The sequence below is a fragment of the Lynx rufus genome, unplaced genomic scaffold (assembly GCF_022079265.1).
Source record: "Lynx rufus isolate CCGP_SWC_20201006 ecotype Redwood Valley unplaced genomic scaffold, mLynRuf1.p SCAF_9, whole genome shotgun sequence".
Lineage (NCBI taxonomy): Eukaryota > Metazoa > Chordata > Mammalia > Carnivora > Felidae > Lynx > Lynx rufus.
Genome location: NW_025814897.1, coordinates 62,858,391 through 62,868,258, shown reverse-complemented (window position 1 = coordinate 62,868,258; position 9,868 = coordinate 62,858,391). Strand labels below are relative to the sequence as shown.

Here is a 9,868-nt window from a genome sequence, read left to right as displayed (position 1 = left end):
GGGAAGGGAGGGAGGGGGAGAGAGAGAGAGAGAGAGAGAGAGAGAGAGAGAGAGAGAGAGAGGTCTCCTTTTACCTTTTTGTTCTATTCAAGTTCTCAATGGATTGAATGAGGTCCACCCACATTGGGGAAAACAATCTGCTTTACTCAATCTCCCAAATCAAATGCTAACTGCTTTCATTTTATTTTAATGTTATTTATTTATTTATTTATTTTGAGAGAGCCAGAGACAGAGACAGAGAGAGATGCAGGAGAGGGGCAGATAGAGAGAGGAAGAGAGAATTCCACGGAGGCTCTAGATCCCACAAACTGTGAGACCATGACCCAAGCCAAAATTAAGAGTAGGACACTCAACCAACTGAGTCACCCAGGCACCCCAAATGCTAACATCTTTCAGAAACACACTCAGATACACAAAGAAATAATGTTTAACCAAACACCTGATAGCCCAATCAAATTGACATATAAAATTAACCATCACCCTGGGTGGAATGCAAAAACTAGGGAAATGGCCTTCAGAATCAAAATCAGTAGCATCCAGATATCTATTGCTCCAACACCATATATTGAAAAAGAAATTCCTTGCAATATCATATTTGTCATAAATCAGATCACAATATAATCATGTGTTTTTTCTTGTACTACCCATTCTGATCAATTGGTTTATTTACAAATATCACACTATCTTAATTAGGCAGTTTCATAAAAATTCTTGAAGTGTGTAGTCATATAAGTCTTATTTGTGAGATTCTTTGTGTTACCTTGTGCATTTGAAAATCAGCTTGCCAGTTTATGCAAAAATATCTGTTGAAATTTTTATTGGAATTTCATTAAATCTATATATCAATTTGGAGAAAATTAACACCATTGCATCACTGAAACTTCTAATCCACATACATAATATATCTCGATTTATTTAAGTTTTCTTTATTTTTTCTCACCAACGTATTCTAGTTTCAATGCAAACAACTTGGGACATCTTTATTCCTAGGTATTTGATTTTTTGATGCAATTGTAAATGGTATTGACTTATGAATTTCATTTTCCATTTTTTTCTAGAGTTTGGAAATGCAATTGATTTTTGTGTATTGAAGGTCTATGCAGCGATCTTACTAAATTTACTTATAAATTCAAATATTCTATTTATTGATACTTGTCAATTTTTCTATCCACAGAATGAAAGTTATTTGCAAATAATGACTTATTTACTTCTTTACAATCTTTATACATTTTTTCCAAGCATTTACTAATTCACCACTGCATATGATTGATATTCACTGTAGATTTGAGGAAGATAACCTTTAACAGATAAAGTAATTCCCTTATATTCTTACATTTATGAGATTATTTTTACTACCAGCTCATGGTGAATTTTTTTTGCATAATTTTCCTAGATCTGTTGAGAAATTTTTATTTTCCCTCCATTATTAAGGGTAACGAGGTGAATTAGATATAGATCAATTTTCAATGTTTAAAGCAACTTCTGATTCCCATAATAGACCTCACTTATTCATAATATATTTTTGGTTTTCTTGGGCTCAATTTCAAATATTTTGTTTAGAATTTGTATATCTAAGTTAATGAGAGATGTTGGCTTGTAATTTTCTTGTATGTAATTCCTGTCAGTGTTTATGCCAGGTTTATGATAACTTCAAAAAAATACACTGGAAAGTGTTCCCTCTTTTTCTGTTCTCTGAAACCATTTATGTTATTTCTTCTTTCACTCTTTAGAAGACTTTACCACGAAGGTAACTAGGCCCAGGCTTTTCTCTTTTAATTATGATTTCATCATCTTTAACAGATATAGAATAATGCAGATTTTGGGGGGAAAGTTGTATTTATCAAGGAATTTTTATACTGTGTCATTGTCAAATTAATTATCATAGTGGTTCATACTGTAGTCTTATTATATTTTAAAATATCTGTAACTTTCAATGTTGTTTTTAAATACTAGATAATTTAAATTTGTGTTTTTTATTTTTCTAAAAGTTTATCTCATCATTTTTCTTTTTTTTTCTTTTTTTTTTTTTAACATTTTTTATTTATTTTTGAGACAGGTAGAGACAGAGCATGAACAGGGGAGGGTCAGAGAGAGGGAGACACAGAATCTGAAACAGGCTCCAGGCTCTGAGCTGTCAGCACAGAGCCCGATGCGGGGCTTGAACTCACGGACCGTGAGATCATGACCTGAGCCGAAGTCAGCCGCCCAACCGACTGAGCCACCCAGGCGCCCCTATCCCATCATTTTTCTAAATATAACTTCAGCCTTGTTGATATTTTCTATTATATATATTCTTTGTTTTATCGTTTTTTGCTTATATTTGTACTATTTCTTGTCTTCTATCTTTTTAGGGCTTAATTTTTCTGATTTGCTGTTTTTTTAGTTTTTTTAATTGTAAGCTTAGCTCTATAGGTCAGAACTTGAGGCATGGCTTAGTTTGGTTTTCTGCTTCAGAAGTCTCCACAGAAGGCAATCAATTGTTGGCCAGGGCTCCAGTCTCATCTGAGGCTGTATCTATCTCTCTACATATCTATATCAGAGAAAGACAAATACTGTATGATCTCACTTATTTGTGGAATAGAAAAAAAAAAACACAACAACTCATAGATACAGAAAACAGATTGGTTGTTGCCAGAGGTGGAGGGTGGAGTGCTCGTGGAAATGGGTAAAGGTGGTCAGATTTTAAGTTAAAAATTTTTAAATAAAACAAATATATAAAATTAGTAAAATGATTTTTAAATGTGGTAATACACTAAATAAGGACACATCTCTTCTCAACAGCTATACTGATGCTTCTTTATAAATGTATGATCATTCTATGACTCAAATGTATTATAGATTGCTTTCTATCTGCCACAAAATGCTGGGCATCAAATTAATATTTACAATATGCCTACTAAGTGCCAGATACCAAGCTTGGGCTGGGGATATGAGAAAATTGGGAGGTAACTCAGGAGTTTTATGTAACTCACTAGGTTATGCTATTACACAGCCAAAGTTGGGATCAGTAGTGTGGAAAGAGGTCAGGTTTCAGGAACCCAAGTGACATAGATTTATCTTGGCTCAATTGCTGTAATCTTGGGAATCATTTGACTCTGTGAGCTTTAGTTTCTTCATCTAGGGCCAACAGGAAAACTCCTCAGGGCAAATGTATAGGTAAAATAAGAATGTATACAAAGTGTTTGGCACATTAGGTAGACACATGGAAATGAGAGATTGGAAAGTATGAAAGCAAAAGACACAGAGCTCAGCTAACTCAATATCTTGATATTTTAATAAGACCATGTTATGAAATGTGATATAATAGACCCCAAAGAAGGCTCTTTCAAAACCTAACACTTCAAAAGTGCATGCAGAAATGCACCTCCCAACTATAGACAAGAACCAGATGTCTAGTGCTGCCCCCCCCAACCAAAAAAAAGACATCCTAAAAAAAAAAGTTTCTTGTCACAAGAGTTGTAACTATCTGAGTTGATGGATATAAACTAAACATATTGTGGTAATCAGTTTGCAATACATCTATATAAAATCATCATGATGTATACCTTAAACTAATACAATGTTATATGTCAATTATATCTCAACAAAACTGGAAAAATAAAAGACAAAATGATACATAAAGAAAATACTGTAGAAATATTAAATTTCAATATAAATTATTCACCAAAGATACATTTCAACACAAAAGATAGTAGGATAGTCCAATTGAGAATGTTATTCAAATGATGTCTGGAAAAATTATGGACTTCAAAGTCTCAAAAGAGAAGTCTCAGTTTGCTACTGTAAAATATTCCTTGGAAACATTGGACTAATGCATGACATCATTAAAGGGGCGATCCCAAAATAGTTCAATGCACTTATCTGTGAAAGTCAAACCCTAAGGCTTCTATGCCTAGAAAACTGTTGACAGTTATTTCAGCCACAGCTCAGAATAGAGGCCTAATAGGCAGAACAGAGTTGGGAAGGGATTGTGCCAGAAATGTGATGGAAATTTCTAGGTTCCTTATAGGAGGTATATGGGATAATGTGAGGATTACAGTGTCATGAAGATGAAGATAATGAAGAAAAGAACACATAACACTTCAAACAGTACAACTCCTCCCCCTCCACTGCAAAAGCCCTAAAAATTCTCAATCTCCATTGTAAGCAAAGAAACAAACAAACAAAAAACTTAAAAAAGAATCTTAGTAGGATGGAAGGAAAGAAGGAAAAGAAAGAAAGAAAAGGAAAGAGAGAGAGAGAGAGAGAGAGAGAGAATGAAAAAGGAAAGCCACCCAGAGAGGCTGCACAGATGGGAAATCTTAACAGGTTCTGGGAGGATTTGAGAAGCCAGAAGATGGCATATCTTCCATAGGTGCCAAATAATAGTGTCAAGAATGTCCAGAGTAATGGGGTGCCTGGGTGGTTCAGTCGGTTGAGTGTCCAACTTCGGCTCAGGTCACAATCTCACGGTTTGTGAGTTTGAGCCCTGCATCAGGCTCTGTGATGACAGCTCAGAGCCTGGAGCCTGTTTCAGATTCTGTGTCTCCCTCTCTCTCTGCCCCTTCCCCACTTGTGTTCTGTCTCTCTCTGCCTCTCAAAAATAAAATAAATGTAAAAAAACAAACAAACACCTTTTTAAAAAAGAATGTCCCGAGTAAAGCTTTCAACCTCAAGAGCCAAAGTTCTGGGGTAACATGTACTTCCACCCAATCAACCCCCACAGCACAAAAGCCATGTCTGAAACAGAAGGCAGGAGAGGCATCTAGGGGATATGCAGATCTCTTTAAGTATAAAGTTTGTTTCTTTAATTGCCAAACACTCCCACTGTAATCCAGTTCCACTTGGCTAAGGCTTGGCAAGACCCTCAGATAAGGAGTAGGCAGGGAAAATTCCCAAGTTACCACAGAATCCAGGCAAGGAAGATTTCCTTTGAAGCAACAGGAAAAAGGATTCACAGAAGAAAGTTTTCACTGCTGTCTGATATACCAAGAAAAAAGAGAATCAGAACTCATTCCAGGATTGAAAAATGAAATTTCCCTTCCAACGTGAAAATAATTGCTGACTTTTATTAGCAATTCCAAAGGTGGATCTGATCCTTTTTACCTCTTACAACCTCCTCAGTAACTTCTGGATTCCCTGCTTGATCTCTTTGGTCCTCACACCATAAACAATGGGGTTCAGAGCTGGGGGGATGAGGTGGTGCAGGATGTTGAGCAGGATGGGGATATCTGGGGGAATTCTCTTCCTGGCCAGGTTAGTGATGACCAGAACCAGCAGGACGGTGCTGAAGAAGAGGATGAGGATGAAGTGGGAACCGCACGTGCTCAGGGCCTTGGCCGCAGCACCCTCAGCCTTGATCCTTAGCACAGCTTTCAGGATGAAGGAGTAGGAGAGAACAATAAGGATGAGGTCAGAGCCCAGGAGGGTCCAGCCTGCCACAAACTGGTAGAGGCGGTTGAAGGTGATGTCATCACAGGAGAGTTTGGACACAGACAGGTTAGTGCAGATGCAGTTCTTGATGGTGTTCTCTGCAGAGTATGTGAGTCGAGAAGACAGGACAGGAACAGGAAGAGAAAAGAGGCCATTCCGGGCCACAACAAATATGGTAGCTCTAACCACAAAATGGTCAGTGATTATGGATGGATATCGCAGTGGGTGGCAAATGGCCACATAGCGGTCATAGGCCATGACCATGAATGTACAAGACTCCATGGTCAAGAAACTGTTCATGATGAACATCTGGAGGAAGCAGGCAGAGAAGCTGATGGACCTGAGGTCAAACCAGAAGATGGCCAGGACCTTGGGGATGACAGTCAGGCAGAGCACGATGTCCAGCAGGGAGAGGAGGCTGAGCAGGTAGTACATGGGCTCATGCAGAGAGGGCTCCAGCTGGATGGTGAGCAGGAGGGTGGCGTTGGCCCCCATGGCCAGGAGGAAAAGGAGGCTGAGGGGCAGAGACAACCAATGCTGCCAACTCTGGTAGTTAGGGAAGCAGATGAGGAGGAATTCGGAGACTGGAGCAGTGGAGTAGTTGCTGGGTGAGGCCATGTAAAGTGTCCTGATCACGCTGGAAATCCAGAGTTCCTAAAAATGTAGGACAAAATATATTAACAAAAAATATGTGTTCTAGATGTTGTAAAACTCAGGTTTCCATTGGGACACTTAACCTGTCTCAATGAACTTTTCAAATCATCATCATCATCATTAATCATTGCTGACATTTAACTGAACACTTGCTATGTGCCAACTCTAAGCCGAATGCTTTATAATTATTATCTTATTTCATCCTTTACAAAAAATCTTGAGAGTAATTAATACTGTTATCTTAATTTCACAAATAATGAAAGGATACAGGCAAAGAGGAGCAGGGTGGTTTAATAAAAACTGGCAAATCAGTTTAAGTGGTGAGATCAGGACGGTGACAAGAGTCTGCCTGGAGTTTCTGCTTCCAGCCTCCACACATTATACAGCTTCAACAAGCACAATTAACTAAGTCCTACCTTCCCTCAGAGTTTACAAGGAATAACTATATTTCACTGACTATGTGGAGGTCCTAGAGCAGCCTCTATAGACATGGACAGGGCTTGTCAGGGTTCCTTACTTTTATTCAGGAAATAATTGAATTAGAGGTAAAGTATTCTTGACTGCACCCAACAGCAATAATTTCTTACTGCCCCAAAGGAGATTTTATTCTAAGGCATAGTATTTATCGCTGTCTCACTGGATTATTTGCTATTGTTTGTCTTTGGAAGTTTCGAGTGTTTTCTTTGGTTTGGATCCTTTAGATGAGACTGCATTTTATGTTCTGGTGACAGAGACAGTCAATAATTAGGGGTACACCAGGAGGATATAAAAATTGTAAGTTCTGGGTTAAATAGGTGATGGAGATTCAAGAGTACACATGTGGTGATGAGCACCAGGTGATGTATGAAATTATTGAATCACTGTATTGTACATCTGAAACTAATATAACACTATATGTTAAGTATATTGGAATGTGAACAAAAAGTTTAAAAAATTATAAGTGCTATGACAGTTTTTTAAATAAAAGAGAAAACAAGTCTTTGAAGGGGTCCAAAAGAGGAACACATTTTGAAACTTAGAAGGTAGGAGAAGTATCTTGTTAGCCTGGGCAGGTAGTTGAGAGAGGCCTGGAGACTGCAGCAGCATCCAGAGTTTGGGACTAAGAGTAGCTGCCATTTTATGCCTGGAGCATTGAATACTGTGGTGTTATTTTCAGCTCACTCATGTGGGTTCCTTGACTTGCACTATTCTAGAAGGACTCTGGGATCCCTCGATATATAGTCAGGCTATAAACTAACCTGTCAGAGGAATTCTATCCAAAGATGAGATATTCTAATCATGGGGCCTTGACTGATGCACTGTTAACTCTTTTCCCACTCTGAGAGAGTCCAGGTTTGGAGGATTCACTCTGACAAAGACTAGGCCAAGAGCATCATGGATCATTTTGGAGGCCACTTTCTGCTCTATTCTTTGAGTCAATAGAGTCCTCTGAGTTGTCCTGTATTGCTGAAACTGCACTAACCACCTACCTGTTCCTTGGATAGTGATCTTTCCTTTATACAAAGAGCCATTCCTTGTTTCAGGATGGACAAGAAACAATGGATTGGACAAACATTTCAAAATCAGAATCAGTAAGAATTACATGTAGGGGATGAGTAAAGAAAGACATTAGAGTATTCATTATTCAAAAATTGCCCAAATGTGTACTTACTGATCACTATTGGGCAAGGTGATATGTAACAAACTGAAGAAAGATGAATGAAACAAGGTCTTGAATCTTGAGTCACAATGACTTTGTGTTTTTGAACTTGAGTGACAGAAAAAATAAAATCTTTATTGCAAAATTAGAAAAGGGAATGGGAAAAAAAGGATAGAGTTTTCAGAATAAGAATATGAATTTATATTTGAATTGTTATACAGGAGATATTTGCAAAATATACAGGTAGAGTTTTTAAGCTATCATTGAAAATACAATATTCCTGGAATTCAGTAGGAAATTCAAGTATGCAAATGAAGATGTATTTGCATTTAAAAATAAGGTTAAAGAGGTATTAGCATATAAAATAATTGAAGAAAACCTAATAATGACTTAAAATCTAAAACTTAGACTGATAAGAATTTTCAAGTAGATTTTGTTGTAGATTTAGGAGAAAATGGAAATATTTGATAGAGTAAGTTTCTAGAGAGAATGGGGGGAGTTAATTCAATAGTATAAACAATGACTTTTATTCTAGCTTCTTCCACTCCTCTATTCACAGAAGAAAATGTCTATACTGGAAAATAAAAAGGATAAGTATTATCCACATGGCAAAACTGTAGGCCTTGGGCTGCCTAGTTGGCTCAGTCAGTGACTTCGGCTCAGGTCATGATCTCATAGCTTGTGAGTTTGAGCCCTGCAACGGGCTCTGTGCTGATAGCACAGAGCCTGGTGCTTGCTTCAGATTCTGTGTCTCCCTCTCTCTTTGCCCTTCCCCCACTCTCTCTCTCTCTCTCTTTTAAAAATGAATAAACATTGAAAAAATTAAAAAAAATCTGTATGCCTTGGGTTAAGTAGTTTGGTAATGAAACAAAGCAGAAGAAAAAAAATGATTTTGGATCTCTTACAGAATACTCAAAACAAAACAAAAAACCAGTAATACCCATCATTGTTTTCTAATTACAGGGTGAGAGAAAGTATCCTGTTGCCTAGAGGAGAAATGCTTTTCCCACTAAAGTAGGAGGAAATTATCTGTGTTAATGGATACTTTTGGAGGTCAGTGGAAAGTTCTTTTTGTTCTGTTTTGTACAAAATGATGTTACTTTCCAGGTATCCTAGCAAGTATTTCTTCACTTGCTTTGTGTCTTAACAGGCATCATCAGTCTTGCTATTAAAAATATGGCAGCCAATATTCTTGGGTTGGCATCCTGAAAATGAGTTCTTTCTGTTCCCTTTTAACAATGGCCCCAAATGAACAACATATATTGTACATACATATGTAAATATATAATATGTAATATGCACATTATAAGTAAAATGCAATATACATGCATACAATACATATAATAATATATTTTTTGTAAACACAGAGTACAACTAATGGTTGCTGCATGGGGAAAAGGGTGGGAGATGGGCAAAAATGGGTGAAAGGGAGTGGGAGATAACAGGCTTCCAGTGATATGGTAACTATACTTGTGGTAAGTACTGCATAATTTTAAATTTGTGGAATCACTATGTTGTACACTTAAAGTTAATGTAACATTCTATGTCAACTATACTCAAATAAAAAATTAATTTTAAAAAAGATGCTAATGAGACCATAACTGTCATATAAAAGACATCTTTGAGAAACAGAGCTACGTGTCTTTAGGAAAAGTATTCAAAATAGTTGAAGTTCACCAAAGGTAGAAAATAGAAGCTAGCCAATAAGTCAGTTTTAGGCATATAAACCTATGTAGGAATTTTTTACATGGTAAGCAGAATTATCTTTGATTCCTTGTGGCTCAGATCCAATTATCCTAGCATGTGGAATCTATGTTCTATAAACTCATCTGCTTTGATTCTTGTTGTTTGTTGTTTTTGTTGGCAACTGTCTTTTTTCCCTCACTACTAAACAAAGAGCTAAGTGGCCAAGTACTAAGAAAGGTGACAGTAAGGGCTGTCATAGCCAAACAAGCAGAAAAGAGTGGAGAGTCATGGCAGGATGAGAGAGGGAGCTCAGGAAGCAAATAATTAGCATAGTTGGGATTACTGATCCTGCTTACCTGTCCCATTTCTATGAGAGTGAAGTATCTTCTCTATTGCTAGAGAACAAAATGAAGGTATTGATTTGATCGAAGGACTTTCACTTTGAATATCCCAGATTTTCCAAATACAGATTATTCT

The 9,868-nt window shown here is 37.1% G+C and overlaps 1 protein-coding gene across 1 annotated transcript; it reads right to left on the bottom strand.

Annotated features, from left to right (window-relative positions):
• Nucleotides 1–5,088: 5,088 nt before the first annotated feature.
• LOC124505794 (olfactory receptor 56A4-like) lies at nucleotides 5,089–6,090 on the bottom strand. Its single transcript, XM_047071829.1, has one exon. It carries the CDS (start codon nucleotides 6,028–6,030, stop codon nucleotides 5,089–5,091), a length of 942 nt encoding a protein of 313 aa, XP_046927785.1. The 5' UTR covers nucleotides 6,031–6,090.
• Between the last annotated feature and the right edge of the window lie 3,778 nt (nucleotides 6,091–9,868).